This window comes from Drosophila willistoni, unplaced genomic scaffold (assembly GCF_018902025.1).
Source record: "Drosophila willistoni isolate 14030-0811.24 unplaced genomic scaffold, UCI_dwil_1.1 Seg774, whole genome shotgun sequence".
Classification (NCBI taxonomy): Eukaryota; Metazoa; Arthropoda; class Insecta; order Diptera; family Drosophilidae; genus Drosophila; species Drosophila willistoni.
The window spans coordinates 1-24,645 of record NW_025814677.1 but is presented as its reverse complement, the minus strand read 5'-3'; the positions used below and the strand labels follow the sequence as shown (position 1 = coordinate 24,645).

The 24,645-nt window shown below is 40.4% G+C and overlaps 1 protein-coding gene across 1 annotated transcript; it reads right to left on the bottom strand.

The window, feature by feature from the left end:
* Positions 1 to 11,809: 11,809 nt before the first annotated feature.
* On the bottom strand, positions 11,810 to 13,424 carry LOC124461962. Its single transcript, XM_047013360.1, has 2 exons — positions 13,100 to 13,424; positions 11,810 to 12,140 (listed from the first exon to the last, which is right to left on the bottom strand). Exons 1-2 carry the CDS (start codon positions 13,422 to 13,424, stop codon positions 11,827 to 11,829), a joined length of 639 nt encoding a protein of 212 aa, XP_046869316.1. The 3' UTR covers positions 11,810 to 11,826.
* Between the last annotated feature and the right edge of the window lie 11,221 nt (positions 13,425 to 24,645).

The following is a 24,645-nucleotide window of genomic DNA, read 5'->3' as shown; positions in this document are numbered from 1 at the left end:
CTATGGTCTGAGTCTGTTTGCGCCGACAGTCCATGCAGTCAGCTTGCGATAGAGGCTCTGTTCGGTCATGAGCGAGTAGGAGTAAATGAGTTGTTTGGCGTGACCGATACGCCAAAGAGGCTGCGTGAAGTTTCCCAGAGTCCTCCAGCAGGCGGCGCGATGCAACCAAAGAAATCTAAGTTGCAACAAGTAAGGGGCAAGAGCGAGTTGGCAGAAATGGGAGCGTTACTGGAGGAAATAGCCGAACGAATCAAGCCAGAAAAGGAGGGAGGCAAGCGAGCCATTACGAATGCTCTCAGAGAGAAAGTCGACAGACTTAAAGAATTGCAGCAGGCAGTGAGTAGCATTCTGTGCAGCGATAGCGACCCGGAAACAGTAGCGGCATGCCCCAAGTGCACTAAAGTGTCCCTCGTCACCAGAGGGCAACAAACGGAGAAGCCGCAACAGCAGCCTAGGATGCCCCGCCAGAGAGCAGTCGCCGCCGCCGCCAACACTTCGGATACCGTTTCGCCGAAAAATCGACGGCCGCGAGAAACTTTTTCGTCGCACGACAACGAGGGAATTGTGCCACAAACAGAGCCTGCATGGCAGACAGTGACGACGAGGCGACCGACACGGACTCTACCAAAGAAGCGTCCTGCCGCTATTTTGGTACAACGGAAGAGTGGGATGACATATAGCGACATGCTAAAGCTGGTGACAGGGAGCCAGGATACCAAGCTGCAGGCAGTGGGCGAAAGCGTGCGCTCCGTGAGACGTACCGCCAAAGGAGACCTCCTACTTGAACTAAACGCAGCAGGAGCAGAGAATGTCACCCAGCTGAAGGAGGACATAGGATCCGCGCTTGAAGGTCAAGTCGAGGCAAGGGCACTATCGAATCTGACCAGATTGGAGATTCTGGACATGGATGGCGGAACCACCAAGGAGGAAATCGTTCAGGCCGTCTCCGACCAGCTGAGTCTGAAAATTGTTGCCGCAGATGTTAAGAGTCTGCGCCCAGCGCACGGAGGAAACCAGAGGGCAACAATCTGTGTCCCAGGAGCGGTAGCAGAAGCAATCCTGAAAGCAGCCCACCTGAAGATTGGATACTCGGTATGCAGGGTACGCGTAAGCACTTCGGCGTCTAGATGCTACAGGTGCCTTGAATTTGGACATATGGCGGCAACGTGCAACAGCCCCGTCGACAGGACAAACTGGTGCATAAGATGCGGCGGCAAGGACCACAAAGCGAAGGAATGCACAAATGGTTTCAACTGCTGTATATGCGAGTCAAGAGGGATCACCGAGCGAAAACACGTAGCAGGCAGCCAGCGGTGCCCCTCAAAAACGCAGGCTGGGCCCATGAAGTCGTCTCGACCAAGACGAAATGTTTAGCTTTACCCAGCTAAACTTAAACCACTGCGAGGCCGCCCACGAACTACTTAAGCAGCGGGTGCGAGAGACCAAATCTGACGCGGCAGTAATCAGCGAACCATTCCGCAGGAAAACCTCACCCAATTGGGCGTATAGCACGTCGGGCAAGGCCGCCATCTGGGCATGTGGCAACCCGCCCTCGCAGCTCCTTTCCAGGCTAGCTGGCGAGCACTTCATCAGGGCACAGGTCAAAGGGATATGGCTGTACAGTTGCTACTTGCCGCCCAGTCTGTGCCTTACGGACTTCTGCAAGGCGCTAGATGAACTGACGACCGACGTAAGGACACACAGCCCCACCATAATCGCGGGAGACTTCAACGCATGGGCACAGGAATGGGGAAGCTCCTCCACAAACGCGCGAGGCCGCGCTTTGCTCGACGCTTTTGCCTCCCTAGACGTCGAACTATTGAACCATGGCACCCAAACCCCGTTCAATCGGGCTGGAAGGGGATCAGTGATAGATCTTACGTACGTAAGCAGTGGCCTTGCGAGGACATCAGCCTGGAAACTGGATAATTGTTACACGGCGAGCGACCATGAGGCGATCTGTGTTACTATAGGCCGTGAAACGGACAGACGACAGCACGCAGCGCACCCCCTCCCTATCGACATGCCCTTCAAAGAAGACACGCTGGACCCCCAGGCGTTCTCTTCAATGCTGACCCGGCAAAGTCTCACAGCAACCACGGCACAAGAAATGGCGAACGAAGCCTGCAGTATGTTGGCTGCTGCCAGCACGGCAAGTATGGCCCAATCCAGACCATTCAGAAGCCACCACAAACCAGTTTTCTGGTGGAACGGAGAAATTGCAGTTTTGAGGAGATCCTGTATGGCTGCAAGAAGGAAATACCAACGAGCAAGGAAGCGCATGGACTCGGACTGGACACACCACCACGCCCATTACAGCTCGGCTAGAAGGTCCCTCAAGAAGGCCATCCTTTCCGCGAAAAGGGAAGTTTATTTGCAGCTGTGTGACTCCGCAGAACACGACCCATGGGGAAGAGCATACAAAATAGTGGTCAAGCGGATACATGCAAACCGCCAGCTCATCCCATCTGACGCTGAAGAAGTCTCTCAAATTATCGACGGCCTATTCCCCAATCGCCCGGTTTCCCCAAGCATAGCTCAGCACCCAGTTCCAGCTTCACACACCATTGATGCGATCTCGTCGGATGAAGTCCTGGTGGCGGCCAAGTCGCTCCAACTCGGCAAAGCACCCGGTCCAGATCGGATCCCAAACCGCGCCGTTAAACTGGCCCTGACTCTACGACCAGAAGTCTTCGCAGCCGTCTTCAACCGCTGCCTCACCGAGGGAGTCTTCCCCGAGCAATGGAAGATCCAGAAGTTGGCCCTTCTCCCAAAGCCGGGGAAGCCTACAGATACTTCGCTTTCCTATAGACCGATTTGCCTGGTGGACTCTATAGGCAAGGTGTTTGAAGGTCTCATCGGAACGAGACTGAACGCTTACGTCAGCGAGTGCGGCGGTCTCTCAGCCAACCAATTCGGTTTTCGCAAGGCAAGATCAACCATTGACGCAGTCAGCAAGGTGGTTGGCATTGCCAGCAGCGCCATCGAAGGAACAAGATGGAAAGGAGGCTCCAAACAGTACTGCCTTGTTGTTACGCTTGACGTAAAGAACGCCTTCAACACTGCGGATTGGAGCTGCATACTCAGTACCATTCATGATCTCGGCGTCCCCCCGTACCTCCTTGCCATCATTCGGAGCTTTTTTAGGCAGAGGATCCTGAGTTACGGCACCTCCGACGGCCCTAAGAGTCGTAATGTGTCTGCTGGAGTGCCACAAGGCTCGGTTCTGGGTCCGCTTCTTTGGAACCTGATGTACGACGGAGTGCTGCGTCTCCCACTCCCGCCAGGTTGCGAAGCCATCGGATATGCTGACGACGTGGCTATTGTTGTTGTTGCCATGGAGCTGGAGAATGCAGAATCAGTGGCCTCGCAAGCTATAGCCAGCATCACGCGGTGGCTTCAGTCGGTTGGCCTAGCCCTGGCAGCCGAAAAAACGGAGGCGGTTCTGATCAGCAGTAGGAAAACAGTTGAGCATGCCTCAGTGCAAGTAGAAGGTTCCACAATCACCTCAAAGCGAGCCATCCGGTACCTGGGCGTGTGGCTAGACACCCGTCTATGCTTCAGAGAGCATTTGGAGAACGTTCAACGGAAAGCAGCGAGCACAGGACAGGCGTTATCGAGGCTAATGCTGAACACGAGAGGACCGAAACAGGAGCGGAGACTACTCCTGATGAGCGTGCTGAAATCGGTCATTTTGTATGCGGCACAAATCTGGGCCAACGCCATACACACTACGGCGTACAGTAGGGGCATTACCGCTACCTACCGTCTCTGCGCGCTAAGGGTCTGCAGCGGTTTTAGGACGGTCTCTGAGGATGCTGCGCTGGTGGTTGCAGGCATGATCCCCATCAACTTACTTGCGGACGAGGCCAGGAACATCGCGGACGCAAAGAGGAACGGTACACCAAAGCGGACAGCTAGCGACGACGCAAGGATGCAAAGCTTAGCCATCTGGCAAGAGCGATGGGATTCATCTAGCAAGGGTAGGTGGACCCACACCCTTATCCCCACGATCAGGCCATGGATTGAACGGAAGCATGGACAGGCGACTTTCCATCTGACACAGTTCATCACAGGACATGGCTGTTTCAGATCCTATCTCCACAGATTCGGACACGAGGCTGAGCCGTACTGCCTGACATGTGGTGAAGGAATGGTAGAGGACGCGGAACACGCCCTCTTCGCATGCAGGCGATTCACTAGTCAACGGCGGCTCCTGGAGGAAACGGTCGGCACTGTGCTGACTACCGAGAACCTGGTGCCCACAATGCTGGCAGACGCGGCGGCGTGGGAAGCAGTGAGCAGCTTTACAGGCTTCGTGGGAATCAGCCTAAGAAAGGCAGAGCGTGAAAGAAATGGCCATACGTAAAGGGTTATAGGTTTTTGCGAAGCAATTCCCCATGGGACGTCCCGCAGAAACCCCCCTTATACGTATTTGCAGCTTTAAATTTGTAATATATATATATTTTGTTGTTATTTATGTAATAAATGAATTAAAAAAAAAAAAAAAAAAAAAAACACACACTGACTGACTGAGCAGCGACGCAGGCAGCAAGTATGAGAGGGCTCCAAGTTCCCTACGGTATCCAATAAATCGGGTTCTAGCTCGCTCACTCGCTCTCCCTCACAAATGCTCTCCCGCTCTGTGACAGCAGCCGCCCCGACGTTAAGCTTAGCTTAGAAGCAGCATTAGGCTAGCCCACTGAAGCTAACTGCTCATGAGCTTTTGTGTGCGCTTCCGCATTGAAGAAAGTCAATGGCGACGCCGACGCAGACGCCAACAGCGGCAGCAACGGCACAGGGCTTACTGAGAAAGAGCGCGAGAAAGTTGCCTCAAAGAGCAGGCGCGCCAGTGCCAAGGCTGTCTGTCCTCTCTCGATCTTTCTCTGTCGTTGTCTTTGTGTGTCTCTGTCTATCTCTTACTCCCTGTGTATCTTCTTCTCTGTTTGGCAACTCATCTGCTGCTCATCTGCCTCCGCTCTTTCCCTTACACACACACACGCACACGTGCAGACTGTGATTCTATGTATGTACCATTTTGTTCGCATTCAGCTTTTGACTCGGCTTGGCTACAGCTTCACAGATTACAACACATGAGGTGATAAACAGGTGCTGCTCTCAGTTTAACCCACTCTTCTGCCTGCCTCCCTGCCCGCAGCCCTCCCCCCCATGCGTCTTGCCTATCTGGGTGCCCCAATATGTGTGCCATATTCTTCTGCTTTTGTTAATTTTGAACGCTTTTGTTTTTTTTTCTCTCTCTTCTTTTCTTTTTTTTTTTTGGCCGCAAGAATTGAAAGGTGTGTTTATTATATTTTCATACTACTGTTATTTTTTGGCCCCTAGTCTGGTCTTGGGGGCCTACATACGTCTCCTCGCGCTCTGCCCACCTTCTTATCAAGGTCCATCGCAATGTCTGTGTGTCATCTTCTTTTCGGGTTTTTGGTAAAGGGCAGCGGTAGGAAGGGCATGGTAGAGGGATGTATGGGGGCAAGTTGTTTTGTTTATCGCATGTGCGCGCCTTGAAATTACTTTTCATTTTCGTGACATTATAGTTGTTGTTTTTGTTGTTGCTGTCATTTTTATGACGCAACATAAACTGTGATTTTTATCATAAATTACGCAATTAGGTCGCCAGAATGAAACCGAGTTTTAGTGGCCTGGACCTAGGATCCATATGGATATATATATATATCTCTGTCATAAATATGATATATAAGTATTTATTTGATGGGGGGGTCATAAGTGAAATTTAATGATAAGCACGTCCTGTCCAAGTGAAAAGTAGGCACCTTGAGCATAATCGTAAAAAAATAAAACCATAGGGCTAGACCTTTGCTCAGCTTTGGCGAAGTTTAAACACCCTTGACAAAACGTATACTAATGGATTAGTTAAACGATTAGGGGTTAGTACGGATTTGTACAAAAGAAAGAAAACTAAGGACTTATTGGGTAAAAGGTTTATTTGTTTGTTTTCCATATTTTAATAAAAATAAAATGTCTTTAATGAAGTCTTGGCAGGATTTCTGTAATTAAGCTAAACTAATTTCTAAATAAATATTATTTTGAATTTTTCAATCATTATATAAGAATTTGTCCTTCTGCAAACCATTTAAGATAAAATTGATCGAAATATTGATATTGCCTTTGGTGATATCAACTAGTTAATCAAGGTTTTCATTGAAAAGCAAAAATAAAAGTGAAATGATTCTTAGTAATGCTAAAGACTTAAGTGTTTGCTTTTGTTAATATTTTCCGAATCAGGCAAATAATGGTCCACAATCAATATGCCTTTGTTGGCAAGAGTATGAAAACGACTTTGGTGCGGCATCTTGTGTTGCTTTTGCTACTGCGACTGCTGCCTGACTTTGCAATTGTGACACATTAGTCAACAATTTGAGCTCAGCAAAAGTGCAAACAACAACGTGCTTCAATTGCTCAAGTGAAATGAAAGAGAAATTACACGAAAAGCAAACAAAAACGGATATGAGGCAGAGATGTGCTATAGATGGATGAATGGTTGGACAGTCGGGAATGGGTTTGGGAGGGTTTGGAGGGATATTAAGCGTGAATACCGAATTCGCTAGCCTAAAAAAGTCAACAGCATTCGCTGACTTTACTTGCGGTTTTGAGCACCAGCTCCGTCTCTATCTCCGTCTCCATCTTTGACTTTCGAATGTTGGAGATGCAGAGAGATGGTCGACTGACGACATCTGACACCTTGAGACACCATCAAACGGATCTATGTGCAGCTTATGAAACCACTGAATCATCGTCATTATGCCACGATGCCAAATTGTCGATTGTCGTTGGCGCATGGGGCGTATGAGTAATTTTACTATGCTACAATTTAATCAGCTTTCCGTTGCTCGCACTAGTGCGACTCTTGTGACGTCAATGGCCCCATGTAACGGTAAAAGTGTAAAAAGCTTAAAAATTTGAAGATCCATTCGATAATTTCACCGGACAACAATCGGCATACATTTGAATATAAATGAGTTCACAATGCACCACACACTCAGTGCACCACTCACACACACACACACACACACACACACACACACACACACACACACACACAGACACACACAAGATGGGCATCCGTTTTTACAAACAATAACAACAACAAAAGCAAGAGCAAGAGCAAGAGCAACAGCAGAAGCGGCAAAAAATTAATGAATAAATAACAAAAAATTTTCGGTGAAAGTAGTGGTCAGAAGTAAGCTATATACACGTATTTAGCAGCCATAGCAACGGTTATACAAAAAAAAAAAAAAAATTATAAATACCTATATATATACCTATACATTCCTACATTATTTGCATTAAGAGGAAGAAGACTTAACTGAATCTTGAATATATTTAATAAATTTCTTTTGACCGACTTGCAGATTAAGATGCCAAGGAAATAAGGAAAGTGAAATGTGATGATGCAACGTTTCGAGTGGATCAGATAAATGGCTAAGAAAGAAGAAGAAAGGCTACAGGGAAGGCAATCAATGATAAATATATATATAAGAGCCAAGGGGATGCTCCTTTTATACAATATTTAGTACCTTGGACTCTTTTCAATGTCAGTTTAAAGCAAAATTATTCAATATTTGTTAGGCTAAAATAGTCGTGAGACAGGAAATTTCCTTGAATTAAGAGGAAGTTTCCGGAGATAGTTTAAAGATTTTAAATATTGACTAAAATTTCATTGCAGATTCCAAATGTTTATTCAAATTCTTGTTAAATAACTTTTATCTTAAGAATTTGATTAGGATTTAGAACCTATTCTAAAATGTTTAATCTAAAATAGATTCTATTGAAATCCATGAAGAATCCATTAGAATTGTAGCAATTAATAAAAGGCTATTATCTAGTACATAACGTAAAAGGAAACCTTTTGCCGATGTCTGATATCACAAAATTTATGAAAAAGGTTAAAATGCAACCTTTTTTGTTGTTGATTTTTTGGAATGACCATCCCTAGTTTATTATAATAAGTAAAAGTATCTTTTACATGAAACTTGAGCACAGCCGAAATGTAAATGTTAATGTAAATGTAAAGAAGATGAAACAGACACAGAAAATTTCACAAACCATAAAAATGTTAAGCTAATACTCGTAGAACTCTATTTTCCCCTTTTTTTTACGGTCACATTGAATTAATGTTAAATTTGCATAATAATCAAAAATAACAAAAGCAACAACAACAACAAAAGGCAATTATGTATAAACAAAAGCGGAGAAGTCAGCTGGAAGTTTGGTGTCTGCGACATTTCTTATAAAGACTTCGCGGTATTTGGGTTAAATATTAATTTACATGTGAATCGTTGCGGAAGGTGGGCCCCCCTCTCGATTCTCTTTCATTCGATGGATGGCTGGATGCTGGCCCAGCTGACGATGAGCTCCAACTTAGGGTCCATCAGCAACCGAGAGCAGCATCATTGAAAAGTGAAATTTGTGGCAGAGTCGACTTAACCCTCTCATGCCCGAATTAAATTGGGCGTGGCTAAAATTTTATTGAGTTGACATATAAGCTAGACTTGACCTTAATATCAGCTGAAAAAAATTTGAATGTCCTTGGTGTCCTGGTTCAAGAGCTACAGGATGTTGCATATATGCAACATTGGGCAATTGTGTTATACATTTAAAGTCAAATTGTTTTTTTTTCAAATGCCGTTTATTAATATTTATGTATGATAAAACACAAAACAATTTTTTTGGGGATTGGAGCACAAGTGCACATTACACTTGCTACATTTACAGCTTGAAAATCCCGATCTGCATAATCTACATCTTCCTCTTGTTCCCCATTTCGGCCAATGATTATAACCATCAAGTCGTAGTGACTTTGCTGGGTCTGCAACATAAGCTCTTTTAGGGGGGTTTGACTTAGAGCCCGTAGAAGGAGCTTGTGAAGATGGAGCTGGTGATAATGGGGCTGGTGATAACGGAGCTGGTCATGATGGAGTTGGTGATAATGAGGATGAATTCTTTGTCAAAAGGAGTGATGATGGATATAACTTGTCATATTTAGGTGTTCCCTTATGAGGCTGATTAGAATTGTCGTTCAAATGGAAAAACTGTTTGATTTTCTCAAATCTGTAATGCATTTGCAACGGCTGCTAGTTTGAAATCCACCGCCCACGCCATTCTATAAGCTGGTATTTTCACAACTGCAAGGTAAAGAAGTATGCCAACAAACATTTCAGTGCATTTCAATTCTACGCCCTTCGTTTGAATGTCATATATGTTCGTTTCCTCTCATATTTTCTGCCACAGTTCATCCGCAAAAAAAATACTAAAATATTTGATGGGGTTTTTCACGGCATTGCTGCGTAATTCGCTTTTCCAAGTGGTCTCATTTTCCATAAACTTTGTACTCCTCCACTTCAAACTCCTCAAATCAATTAGTTCCACAACCTCCTGTACAACGTTTTCATTTTCATTCAATTCTCCATCATTTTCGCATCGAATAAGTTAGTCAATCAATCTAACTTCCACATTTTCAGCTCTGTTATCCAAATTTTGCAAAGTTACTTCTTTAATTTCCTCCATATTTCGATCTTCTTCTTCTTCATTTTCCTCATCACCCGAATCATCCCAATAAAAGTTGGCAAATTTTTCAATCTCAGCTTGAGTCAGACCTTTTGGGCGCATTTTAGAATCTGTTTACAGAAAAAATTTTATTTTTCGAAAATTTCCACAGTAGCCCAATGTTGCATATACGCAACACTACATTTACAAAATTATAACAAACAAACTAAATAGTTTTTTCATTGGTTTTTTTTTATATACTCACTTACCTTTCGTTAACAAGTTGTTGAACTTAGATTTACGATGAAGTAATTGTTTAATTCATTTTAAACACTAATTTAAAACCACGTGTTTTTACAGATCTCATTTTTTAACTACGCTCTCGGGAGAATAGCTACAAACTGAACGCGTGTGCAGATGACTGCCAAACAAGTAGCTGTAAGCTCACTCAGCACATGCAGCTATATTTCAGCGAAAGATTCAAAACAAAAAATTTAAAATAACGGTAGTTATAGGCTTATAAATCCAATGTTGCGTATATGCAACATTGGGCATGAGAGGGTTAAAATGTAGGCTGCGTGACACTTTCAGTCAGCTCGAAGCGGCCCGCCTCAGTTTGGCTTGGTCATTTTCCAAGCTCATCGAACGACGATTAATCAGCTAATTTCTTTATGAACTTTCATTTATGCAGCAGCAGCATCAGCAGCAGAGGCAGTCAGCATTCACACACGTCGCCGTCATCATCATTATTGTAATCATCATCATCATCATCAAAGACCAAATTTTTTAGAAAATCAATCTCATGTCTGCAAAATATTTCACTCTTTAGGTGGAGATAGAAGACAGAGGAAGAGGCGGAAGGGAGATGGCTGTATGGGGGTTTATATAAACTCGCAGTTGCTCGAATCATATAAAAATTATAAAACAACAAATTTTGCTTTTATGAACTTATTTTATAATTTAATTACAAGTGGCAGAAGCAAGCAACAAAGCTGGTCAAAGTCGACTCCAGTCGAGCTCGTAAAATGCCGTTGAAAAGGGAAAGTTAACAGAAGAGCGGGCCAGAGTCGACATCTCAGCAGCCGCAGCCACAACAATTAGGCATAGCGGGGCACTATACTGCTCGAGGGGTGGCAGCGGTGGCGGGGAGGAGGAGATGGCATGGTAGATCAAGTTGCGGTATGAGCCATGGTAGGTTTTGTATCCCTGTTAAGCGTTTAACGGGTTTTTCAACTATAACTACCACTACACTTTTTTTTTTTGTGCTTTTTTTTGGGCCCTCTTGGTATTGTGTAACAGAACTCACAGCATGGCCAAAACAACACAAAAAATTAAGGTCTCGCATGTTATATTTCCAGTTGTCGTTGGCCCGTGGTCTTGTTTTTTTTTTCTCTCTTTTTTCTTGGGGGAGCACCAGAAGAAGAACCGTTGTGTGTATGCTGCCAAAAAAAAAAAGTAGTGAAAGTTGGACATTCAACGCATTATGCAAATTCAATCTATATACACATAATTATGCATGGTGATTTTTGGTTGCTTCTTTTTGAATGGAAAACAAAAATTCAATCTGATCTCAAACAGAACCGAAACGAACTAAACGAACGAAAAAGTTTACTAAATTTCGATATCCGGTATCTGAGTATCTGAGCATTTGTATCGGTATTGCAATTGACATTAGGGCTCAATAAACTGCCTGACAAATGATGACATTAAAGGCGAGAAAACAAAACAAAAACTAGTTTCAGAATTGGTCAATGCGAAGTTCAAACACTCTGCCAAAAGACAATTAGAAATTGGATACATTTCGTAATGACTTTCAACAAATTAACTGCTATTTATTAAGAAATATTAAACATAAAAATACTAGTTCAATCTATTGCCTTGTGTTGTCTAGAATAGCTCATATACTTATGGACAGATAGAGAGTATATCGACTGCTGCTGTGACTATGTGTAGGTTGCTTGCTATTGCTTTTGTTGTTGATGCTGCCTGCCAGTACAATGCCAACAACTGGGCTCAAATAAACTTTCACCGATTTCAAGAACCGAAGAGCAACAGCCACCAGCAGCAGCAGCATCCCCGGCATCTCTGTGTTAGTAACAAATAAAATTATAAATATAGTAAAAGAAACAAAAACGCAAATTAGTTAAAGTACAAAACAGAAACGAAATAATAACATCTCATTCAAAAGCCCAAAAAGTAACTTGAAGTAGTAACAAAAGTTGAAACAATTTTTGTATTTCTCTAGCATAACGAATAAATTACTTAACATAAGATGTAGATTCTGAGAATGATTGTCAAACATTTTTAGTTTATGTAGGCTCGGTAGGCCAAAGGTTGTTCCTGCTGCTCGGAGACCACCTGCCAGGCCGCTCGTCGTCGTCGCTTATGATGATGTCCTTTACCGGTGACATATGAAATGCTATGACTCGACTCGTTTCCATGCTGAGCAGCTGTTTTTAAGCCCAGCATTCCGGCCATCATTAGAGCCACCATGGCAACGCCTAGAGCCTTCATGGCCAAAGCTCCAATGCCACCAAGTCCCACAACTGCCATCATTTTGCCAAACATCAGTGCCATGGCCAGTAGCAGTCCCTGGCCTTTATCCTTCTTGCGTGCCTCTGGAATATAGACACACACACACACACCAAAATAAACAAACAAACAAACATACATATATTACAATTTGATCGTCAAGTCTGTGTGGTGTGGGGGAGGGCTGTGCGTGCTGCAGTGCAGATTTGCTCAGTGTTTGCATTTGATAGGCACCACAAGAGGCGTCAGTTTCCTAAGAATTGGCCTACATATGTATAAATACATGTATACCCATCACCTATAAAGTGGGTTGGTTTATGTCACCATTTTATGGTGCGTCGAGTTGAAGTTTTAGCGTGTTAACAGGATTTGGTAATCAACTGACTCCAGACATCCTTAAGCCGGGTCACTAAACTGCCACACACAACACATAAATTTTAAGTTTATATGATTTAACAAGCCAAAAATAAAGTTCATAAAAGCTTTGCACTCATTTTACAGAAACGAAAACCAAAATAGAGATTCTGATGCCAGATGTAAAAGAAATTAACTAAGGATATACATATATATTTATTATTATCCTTCTAAAGACTTTAAATTTTAAATTTTAGCTTTATATCTCAATTTTTTTTGGACTCCTTATTTTAAAGGAGATTCTTGTCTTTGAAAACCCATTTTTCTAACATTATCATCGCTTAAATATTGCTTTAATGAAATCTAGAAAGATTCAATCATTTTTTTGTAGATTATAAAATCTGGATTGGCTGAATTAGCTGAATTGCAATCCAAAAGAGTAGTTTGATCAAATGTAATATATAATTACCCTAGTTTGAAACTTGTTTTTATAGTTTTAAAATTTTCCCTTTCATGGCTGATTTTATGAGAGAATCCATCTTATTAGAAGTTTATTAATTACAAAACATTTTTAAGCACACAATTGTTAAATTCCTAAAAAATTCTCAAAACATTTTAAACTTCTTTACGGCATTTTTTACTAAGTCTAATTTGTTAGAGTCAATTAACCTAATTCATTATCGGATCGTACCTGATGCTTGTTCCACCAGTTTTCCCTCTTCCAACAAGTCAACTAATTTGACATTGACCTCGTGCGTTCGCAAATAGTTGGCCAGACTATCAAGGAGAGTCTCTTCCGGATTTTCTTTACCAACTGCTGATTCATTGTGCATTGGTACTATCTCCATGCCAGGCATTATCACTAGCGGCTTGTCACTTTTATTCAAATTTCTTATCGCAATGCGCAGAGCACGTTCTCCGCGGCAGTAGAGTGATTCATCCTGGCCACAATCGTTCGATTGGACGCAATTGCTAAGATACAGGAGACAGAAAATGAGAGCCAGTGGATTATACATTTTGCGCGAGAAACGTTTGAAGTTCAACTAAAAGCCTTGACAATTGTCTGGTCATATTTTATAGTAGTTCGTTCTCTAAAAGGGCACTTTCCCAAGGCCAAGGCACTCAGTCAAGCATCTCACAAGACTGAATTGTCACAATTGAAAATTAAAACAATGGTGCTCTGTTTTTCAAAAAAAAAAAAAAAAAAAAAAGAGGTAAAAAGAAATGCTTTCTGTTTGCGTTTTTTACATTTGCTTTGCAATTTTCTTCTTCACTGGCTGTTGCAATTTTCAATTTTCAACGGTCAGTTGGCCAGACAGCCGTGGGATGCGCTTGGCTGGTCTCGCTCTTTTCGCTAACTTCCCCTCCCCTCCCCACCACCATCCACCATTCCATGGCACTCGACTTGGCGGCACTCCATCGGACAGTCAACCTGGTAGCTCTTTTACAAAATTATACAAATTAGAAGTATTCAAAGTGCTGCGGGTTTGTTTCTAACGCACACCCTTTAGATCACACGACCGGCTCCCGTTCCGGCCGTGGCTCCCACAATTGTCTCAATGGCAGCGGCGATCTAAACAACTCTATAACACATGCAAAGTAAAGTATCTTGAAGATGGTAAACATGAAAAGCGAAAGTCCGCTTTAGATATATATATATATGTTGGTATGTACGTAGTTTGTTCAGCAGTCTAACAGTTAGTAAGTATCCAAGTCATTTAGTGGCAATTTACTTAAACTTTTTCGTATACTATGGTCGTAAAAAATGGGTCGCTCGTGGGTGGAAAAAGGGTGCTCGGTTGTCGAGACATAAAGCAAGTGTCTGAAAACTTGTAATTTAATTAGAGAGATGGGAGGAGAGAGATAGACACACACATTTTACTTTTATTGCCTCTTTCATAAGAAATTTAACTTTATCCGCACATTTTCAGGTATTTTGTAATACAACAAAATATTATTAATCAACTTAACGTGACTTAAGTCCATAAGCCATCAAAAGAAATCAACTTGGCAGCATCCAATGGTTAACATCGTCATCGGTATCTACTTTGCTCATCATCGCCATCACCACGACCAATAATGATGATGATGTAACAACATCATCGTGATGATGATCGACAGCGCACACCGCTCCAAAAAGTTATAACTTTCACTCTCACTGTATTAATTTTTATATTTAACATATTGTTGTCCAATACACACCAATACACACTCGCATCTTTGGAAACTTTAAAAACCCAATCCGCAGAAAAGAAAAAAATATGATGAAAAAAAATTAAAGAAAAATACCCCGAAAGACCATAATAACAAAACAAGTCAAGCCAAAACGTTATTGAACTGAACTCACATCAAGTCAACAAAAAATTACGTTACGTTGTGCTTTTTTGACGGTGACGGCAATAAAAAATAAGTATCTCTCTTTCCCCTTGACATCATCAGCAGATCATCAGCCAATGGGCTAACAATTGGAAGTCAAAGAAATGGAAATGGAAATGAAGATGGAGATGAAAATCAAAGTGGTGTTCGTTCAGAGTCATTGCAGGGCTTCGAAAGTGCTGATCAACTCAAAGTTCGATTCGTTTCAGTATGCCCATTGTTATAATGATTATGGTAGTTGGGCGTTATTGTTCCAAATATATCTATATCTGTATCGGCAACGTGTTTTAATTGATTATTGTGCATCATCATCTTCATCATCGACATTATTGACGTGCAATGAATGAATGCATTGTTGCATTGAATATAATTGATTGCGTGGGACTGGCATGTGTGAGGGTGGAAAACTGAAATCAATCTGACTTTTCAATTCTATAAATGAAATACCATAAATTGGACTCGCATGAGTCGAAAGGAGTAGCTTGTGTGGGATGATATGAAATAGATTCAACTTGTATATATTCATAATTTTCAAAGTACATTTTGCAAAACTTTGCAAGATATACAAAATTAAAGCCCTGATACCGTTTTAAACTTACAACTTAATTAGTTTAAATAGTGTTTAGCTAATAACTAAAACTCTGGTCTTTCTTAAAAAATAAATGATTATAGAAAGATTACAATAACAGAGGCCACCTAATTGTACATAAATCGTTATTTTTATTTTGCATCATACATAAATTTCATCCAAATTATTTAATAACAAAAACAAGATGAAAAACAAAAATATTCGTCTCAAAAATATTTGTAGGGACGTTTTTAGTGAACACTATCGAGGGATTACTGTTTGGCACAAACAAGACATGCCACAAAGTGTAAATTAACATCAGCCAAAAAGTATGCAAACAATAAAAGAAAATAAATAAGAGTACAAAAAGGAAAAAAACCAAAGCGAAATGCGTGCCGGTGAAAATAAAGCAACAACGACAACCAGCTCAACTAACACAAACAATTCAAATGGCTCAAACAAGCGGGCACTCAACCTCAACCACATATCGACTTCTGTCTGCCTATGTATATATATACACGCAATTAGTGAAAACAAACGAAACCAATAATAATAATGCAATATTATAATAAGAAACACTTTGAATTGCCATAATTGCCATTCATTTTGCCCGGCGACTTACATTTTTTGCATGACTTTTGAACAGTTTTCTTTTGACGGGTATCCAAAGAGTCAATTTGCATGCCACCCAACTGGAGCAGATGCTGTCGATGTTGCGATAAGGAATTCCAAGAGACAAGAGACAATGAAACGTCGACGACAATGACAATGACAGGCGAATGAGCATGTCTGACAGCTAATACTTATGAAGAATGAAGTGTTGCATTTATCACATATTTAGCTGTCAAAATGTTTTTATTTGTCTTTGCCATGATACTAGTCTAAGATAGATGCGGTCCAAAGACATTACCAATCTCGATATCAAAGTCATTACGTCTTCATAGTAAACATCAAATGCTTCACCATTCCTTTGTTTTCGGTTACGTATTTCTTCAAGAATCAAATCATCATCCTTAAAATCGTCGTATTCTTGTTTTAAATCCATACAAAATTCTTCCCAAATAACTTCGTCATGTTCTTTTCGATAGCGCCAATACCATTCCTTGGCTCTTCCGGTTAACAGTAGGTGCAAATTTCTGCATACCGGTGTAAAATCACTCTGAAAGTTGTCTACAGTTAATGCTTTTATTCTGTATAGAAACTCGGATACTGTAGGACCTTTAGGAGACGCATCAAATTTAATACCCCAACTTTGTACTAATTGGGCGGCTTTTCCAGGATTAATATAATGGTGTGATATTGAATCTGATCTTGGGGTTGGAACGCGATCATCGTGGTTGTTAGATCGTCCAACTGAATTATTTAAATTCAAATTTCCCAATCTCTGATCAATTAAATATTCCATTCTCTCATAAATTGAATTAACATTTATCTCAGCTGCTCGATTTGAAATTGATTGTTGCTGTGACCGAGCTGAACGCTGTTGATTCGAGTTCTCCGGTTTACGTGCCGTTGAAGATTTAGGTTTTCTATCTCTACCTCCTGATTTTAACTGACTAGCCGGGGACGCTACATTACTTGATTGTGATTGAGCTCTAGTATTATGGGTCTTCTTGTTTTTATTACTTATGGGACCCTCGGCTTGATCTGACATTATAAATTGGACTAAATCTTTCTAATGGCATAACTTCCTACAAAAATTACATTCCTGTTGTTCTTGTATATAATTTTCTATACATTCCTGATGAAAAACATGATTGCATTTAGTAATCCTAAGCTCTTCTGTTTCTAATAATGCGTTCAAGCAAATTGTAAATTCTGCTTCTGGTAGCACACTCAATTCTTCATTACTCCGAATTACTGGCATTTTGATTATTTTTCCACAAAAATTACTTTAGATACTTTATTTAATTTGTTTTAATATATTATTTCATATAACGATTATCTTCCTTGTTTTGAAAGTGAGGGTGAGCAAAATTATAGGTGCTGTACTAATATAGAGGGAGAATTGAACTAATCGATAGTTCGATCTCAGAAATTTATATGTGAAGGGATAGAGAAATCTTGTCGTCCTAGACCTAATCATCTATATCAAATCCAAAACGAAAAGACTAATTTCAACCAACATCATAAACTGAACTCACTTTGTATCATCGGTCAGAACTCGGGCCTAGCCAAATCTTTGCAGTTCCAGATGAACAAGCAGTCAATTCATTGATATCCGCTGAAGCATTTGTTCTATTGTAATTACAAGAAATGAATGGAATCAATAAACTACAATGCTAACGCCGACATCACAAGCCTATTGTGCTTTCTGGTCGTAAAATCGAAACAATCAAAATTGACGAATTCCAAGAAAAACACAGCCTATAATATACGTCTGTTACTATTTTGTAGAGTTTGTATATGTTTCTAAGTATATTCACCGATTAATGCTCAAGCGCCTTATCACTGGTCAGAACTCGGATTCTCCAAATATCTGCATTCCTAATGAATAAGTCACTCAACCAACTATCCGTGAATACAAAAAGAAAGCGAAATGAAAGGAAAATAAAAATTTTTGATAGCAAAGGATAGATAAAAAGGCTGGGGATTTTATTAAGAGATAGAATAAGAAGTATGAGAAGGAAAAAGGAACCTGAAATTCTTGAACCCTTCAGTTCAGCCTGAATCCTATAAAGAAACACGGTTGAACCGAGAAACTATATACAAGTCTAACAAGCCCCCTAGTTGGGCGCCATAATAATGTAATGTACACAACCCGGAATGAATCCAGATCATGTACATCCCCTCTTAGTCAAAGAATCTTTTTTGATCCAAGAAGAGGTCAGGTTCAGCCTATATTGGTAGTCTCTCTCGCTGTTCCTAATTATCAGATGTTATGATGGGCAAGAGTACCACAAATTAGGCCAAAGCCAACTCATCTACGGGCTTGATGTATCGAGAAGTTTGGTCCGGGTGGGACTTCTGGCTGTCGGCTAGCAAACAGTCTTTGGGGGGACCAGCATTACTCAATACACCCGTAGTACATAAAATAAAACAAAGTCCCTAGAGCAAGAATATTACACAATTACTTAACCAAAAGAGATGAACTAGAAGGATAGAGAAAAAGAGTATATTAGTATCGCACAAATAGGGAAGCTATGAGGATGTTATTATAGCTTCGCGTCTAAACCCTCCCAACCAATGATTATCCTTTCACAAGATTCTGGAAAATCCCAAAATAATTCAGCTCACCGCTCACATTTCGCTACAAGGAAGATCACATAACTTTTACTCAAACATTACAAAATGATATTTATTCACGAGGGTTACGGAATACCAAAATACTTCAATAAGTCGGAAACATAATCCGAGTTGACTAAACTAAAATGATGATTCTTATAATATACGGTAATCAAATTGGATCATTTCAGGCATCCAAAAGCCAAATTAGGGATAATATGTTTTGTTTTGTGAATCTTAATTGTAAGGTGGATATATATAAACTTATAGATATTCAAAAATGAAAATGTCAATTGGAATTTGGAAGTCTCCAACTTAAATTACGAGACTTATTATAAATAACTCTAGGCTCGCTCACACAGTCAAAGGCGATTCTTAATATCGATTTAATTTCTCAACAATGATTGGCAATTTTCTTTTTCTTTGATCTTTTCTTCTTAGCTTTACTGTACTTGAGAGAGTTTTTTGCAGAGTATTCGCCACTGAACTCGCTTTCTTTATGCATACAAACAGGGAAGTACCAGATCGAACGTGATTTATGTCAAGAACTTAGGACTTACCCATCCGTCCGGTCCGTCGAAGGCCTTCGTCGTCCGCTGGATGATGCTTAGGAATAAAATATTAGGTTAAATCAAGCGTCTGGCATTCCTATGGTACAAATTCGGTCTAAGGGACTCTCAATCCGTAACGAAGAAACTTTCTCTGCCAGTATCCGATTCGGGCGGCTATTCCAAGCTGGTCGTGTTTGTCGAAATGTCTCTGTGCCCTTCACGGTGTGCAGCTTTTGAGCCCACGGTGTCTCAAAAATTATCCCTGGCAAATTCTCGGAATTCAAATATAAAATTCCTTGCTTAGGCTTTCAGCATTCAATTTGATTAGGGCTAAGTTTCCAAAAGAACTTATTAGAAACTTCCAAAGATTCAAATATCCACAAAAATTTAACTTACGATAATGTAGGAATTTGTCCTATTTAATATATTTATTTGTAGTATTTTAGTTTATTTTAACGTAAAACTATTTATTGGATTATTTTAATTAGATTTAGTTGGAAATTGGTCGTCTTTACTGCTTCGCGTCGTTTCGTCTTTCGTCTTTTTTGCAACCGCTCTCGCTCGTCTCTTCGGTTCGACTGCCCGTCTTTCGCTCGTCTTTAGCTCAATTCGCCCCGCTCAGCAGAGTTGCCAGACCCAATCCCACAACTCGGCCATCCTAGTATGCATTCGCCTCGAATGCATCCTGGTCGTCTATGTCACAGGGAACCCACGGCTTCATATAGGCAGCGCAAGTCGTAGTTCGCCTAGGACCATCGTTGAACAATGTATCTTTGACCACGTCGTATGTATCTCTGGCCTTTACCATGGTAATGCGGTACGGACCTAAATATTTGGGCTTCAGCTTCAAACCTCCTCCAAGTTGGGTTCTTTTAATAGCTACCAGATCACCGACTTTGTATATGGAAGCAGGTCTGCGACGTAATTTGTAGGTCTTCTTATTTTCTTCTTGCATACGAAGGATCTGCTGCTTCGCTATATTCCGTAGATCATCTCTGTTGTCGTTAAAAATCTGAATCATCTCATCGTGTATTATTTCTTTCAGCTTAAGGTCGTCTTTTGTGTGCATCTTTGTACCAATCAGTAGTTCGAACGGCGTTGAATGTGTGCTTCTGCTGTACTTTGAGTTAATCGTTTGTTGTACTTTGCCGACAAACTTATACCATTTGCTAGGGTCTTCTATCGAAATCTTTGACAACACGGATATAATAACAGCGTTAAGGCGTTCGACTTGTCCGTTCGCTTGTGGAAGACCAGTCGTAGCTGCGTGAAGTTCGATATTTTCTGCCTTGCAATACTCTTTAAACTCGTCAGAAGTAAACGCAGAACCTCTGTCAGAAATAATTTGAACTGGATTTCCAAAATTAAACTTTGTTGTTGTAGTCTTGTGATTACTTCCTTCGTAGATGTCGTTTTCGTCGGGTACAACCAGCAAAATTTTGTAAAGCCATCGATAACTGCAAGAATGTGCTTATACTGCTTGTGAGTTGACTCTAAGGGTCCAAGAAAATCGATGTGGAACGTCTGAAAAGGCAGTTCTTCTTTCGGCAGGGGATGCAGTTCTCCTTCTTTTTTACCAAGCTTTCGATAAGGTGTTAGGCATGGAATGCAGCATCTTATTTGGTGTTGTATTTTCTCATCTAATTTTGGGATATAGTACTCCTTTGCAATTATTTCCTTCGTCTTTTTCACAGAAAAGTGACCTTTTTCGTGAGCATGCTTAATAATTTCCCGTTGCATAGTAGAGGGAACTACAATTAGTTCTTCATCATCAACCAACTTATAAAGTATGCCAGCTTTCATAAAATAGTTGTTATGAGAAGTTTTCTGAGCAAGGATATCGATTATGGCCTTCAATTGGTCGTCTTGTGCTTGGGCATTCTTTAATTTACTGTGTATGTAATCTTCTGATATAATCATAACGGGGTAGCGACTAAGCGCATCCGCATGACGTATACGATTTCCTGCACGGTGCTCAACATCAAAATCAAATTCTTGGATCTCAAGAATCCATCGTGCTACTCTAGTGCACACATCTTTTTTATCCATCGTCTTTGCAAACGGATTACAATCGCTTATGACTTTGAAATGCATACCTAGAAGGTAAACTCGGAACTTACGAAATGCTTCAACTACCGCCAAAATCTCTAATTCGTAGCTAGTGAATTTTCTTTCCGCTTCAGTCGTCTTTTTGCTCATGTAGTATACAGGGTGCAATTCTTTATCATCGGGTAACTTTTGTAATAAAATTGCTCCGAAGCCATCAATCGATGCGTCTGTATGTACTTCTGTTTCAAACTTGGGGTTAAATATTTGCAGAACAGGTTTCTGTGTTATCAATTTTTTTAGCAAATTAAAAATTAAAATTTGCATCGTTTTTTAATAAATCAGTAAGAGGCTTGGCTATAATCGAAAAATCTGCAATAAACTTGCGAAAATAACCAACCAGGCCAAGAAAACTTTGGAGCTGCTTTTGATTCATCGGCATAGGAAATTTGTTTACAGCTTTGGTCTTTGCGTCTGAGATACATATCTTCTGATTCTTTATAGTATGCCCCAAAAATTCTATTTCTCTCTTCAAAAAGCAACATTTCTTTAAGTTAATGACTAAACCATATTCTTCACATCGCTTCAAAACATTTCTCAGATTGGAGACGGCTTCCTCTTCAGTTTTACCAGGGATTATAATGTCGTCGACGTATGGGATAGCACGGGTTAAATCACGAAAAATGGCATTAACGTGTCTCTGAAATACCCCAGGGGAGTTCGTCAATCCAAAAGGAATTTTAAAAACTGGTACTGTCCGTTGTGTGTAACGAACGAGGTGAATCTTCGACTCTCTTTTTCAACATCTACATGGAAAAATCCATTCTTTAAATCGATTGTGCTGAAAACCGTTGCTCCTTGTAGCCGATCCAATTGATCTTCAATCAGGGGTAATGGAAAATGGTCTTTTACTATTACCTTGTTTATTCTTCTGTAGTCAATGCACAGACGTGGAGTGCCATCGCGTTTTTTTACTAATACGACCGGACTGCTGAATTCAGACTCGGATTGTTCTATTATTTCGTCTTTCAGCCACTGATCGACTTGGTCATCGATTATGCACCGTTCAGCAAAAGCGAATCTGCGTGGTCTCGAATAAATTGGACTATCGTCTTTTAAAACAATACGCATTTCAACATTTGTCGATTTTAACTTTTCCGGCTTTTAGTTTTGATAAGTTCGTTCACTTCGCACTTTGTACTTTTCGATGCATTTGAGTCAATGTCAATTTCGTCGTTTTCGACCTTTATTCTCATTACCGAACTTAATTCCGTTTCATCATTATATTTCCCGATTTGTACGCCATCGCGATTGATTTTTATTTCAGCTTGCTTACAAAAGTCTTCTCCCAAAATCACTTCTTCATCTAGGAATTCAGATGATACCACTAAAAAAACCAAATCAAACTGTTTGTGGCTTACGAAAAGCCTTCCCGTAAACGAACCGATAGGTACCACTCTCTTTTTATCTCCGAAACCTTATAGAACTTTATCAACTTTAGCGAGCTTAGGTTTTTTCAAACGATTATAAATTGTTTCCGTTACGATATTATATTTGCTACCAGTATCAAGCAAGGCTATACACTTTTCATTGTTGATTGATACTTCTTTACACATAAACATATGATCAGCTGATATTTTATTAGTATTACGAACATCTGTGCTATTTTCAGGCTTTTATTTGGACAGTCTTTTGCTATGTGACCAAAATTATTGCAACCAAAACACTTTCTTCCTTTACTCTTATTGTCACAATTCTCAGATTATGTCCTTTTGCCCACAGTTATAGCATTTTATACCACTTTCTTTATTTTCGTATTTCATTACACTTTCTTTTTTGATTTGAACGTTCTTAGACTCACTTTTTTGATTACTTGACTTTTCCCGCATTTTTTCATTACATTTTATTTCTCTTTAAACTCTTTTAGGTTATTAGCATGTACAATATTGCTTTGTTCATACTCAAGTCATTAATTCCGTCAATTACATACTGCATAAGAGCACTGTTCTCTATATTACCCCGTGATGCCATCTCTTTCATTTCAACAAATATTCTTGAACACTTTCACCTTTCTTTATTTTCCGTTCTGACAATTGTTATGTAACTCCGCGCTATTTATTACTGTTTTAAATTCATTTAAAAGTGATTCTTTCAATGTCGACAATTTTTAATTCCGCGTCACTCAGAAAAACATTTTAGCAAGTCCTTTAATAGCTCTTTTAGCAAAAACAAATTTTTGTAAACTATCCATTGCATCAAGTCAGCCATGTCTTCGAAATCCTCAATCCATACTTCAACTGATAAATTTCATCGCCATGGAAAGGTCGTAAAGAGTCCTCAACGTCCCGAAAACTCAAGCGAACCTCGGTGTGGCATGTTGACATTCACTGCACCTTGCGTATCAATATTGTTGCCACGACTGTAGAGTTGCCTTATTCGTTTTGTTTCGCATATTTTCGTTTGTTGCAGCTGTTCTAAAATTTGTTTCGTCGCTCACTACTGACAACATTTCGTCTTCGTCTTGCATATTGCCTACATCTCCATCTCTTTCGCACTCATCGTCGTCATCTTCGTTTGATCATTCTCTGTGTCAAGGTCAACTAGCAAATTTACAGCTTGCAAATGGCGAAATGAATGGAAGTTAGATTCGATTTATCATGCGATAAAACCCAAAACGTTACAAATAATCACTAAATCGTTATTTGTTAAATTCTTTCCACATAAGACACTTTACTTTTATATAAATCGCTGTTGCAATCAAAATCAAACCCTTCAATCTTCTTAGTCTTTGGCATTTGCACGATCGCCTTCTTCTTCGTATATAAACTTGTGAAACAATGTAATATTAGATCTTTTCAGTTTTCAGTGCCTCTTGCACATTCACAAAGTCTTCAAGTTTGCTCATAGTTCTTTCTCTTACGCACACACACAATATGTACATACAAATATGTATATGTATATATACGTCGTTTGCCACGTCACCAGATAACTGTGGTATTCAAACACTTTCGCGTCGTTCGTTTGAAAACTTTTTCACCGTTTCTTTGCCGCTTTTTCGTCGTTAGCCGCCAATTTTTCGTCGTTGATGCTAATTCTTATTCGTTTTCGCGCTGTTTTTTTTCTGGTCGTTGATTCCACTGTTGCGTCGTTTTGTGATGTTGTCTCTTTCTCACTCACTGATTTTTACTTCTTTATAAGTTGAGCCATGCCTTCTTTGTAGGTTGAGTCATGCCTATTTTGTAGGTTGAGCCCCCATATTTGTAGAATTTGTCTATTTAATATATTTATTTGTATATTTAGTTATTTAACGTAAAACTATTTATTGGATTATTTTAATTAGATTAGTTGAATTGTCGTCTTTACTGCTTCGCGTCGTTTCGTCTTTCGTCTTTTGCACCACTCTCGCTCGTTCTTCGTTCGACTGCCCGTTTTCGCTCGTCTTTAGCTCAATTCGCCCCGCTCAGCAGAGTT

What these genes read in the sequence shown, in the direction of transcription:
- LOC124461962 (XM_047013360.1), bottom strand. Translation starts at nt 13,424, where the DNA reads ATGTATAATCCACTGGCTCTCATTTTCTGTCTCCTGTATCTTAGCAAT. An exon ending in ACTGGTGGAACAAGCATCAG is followed by an intron (nt 12,141 to 13,099) that starts GTACGATCCGAT and finishes TCTATATTCCAG; the next exon opens with AGGCACGCAAGAAGGATAAA.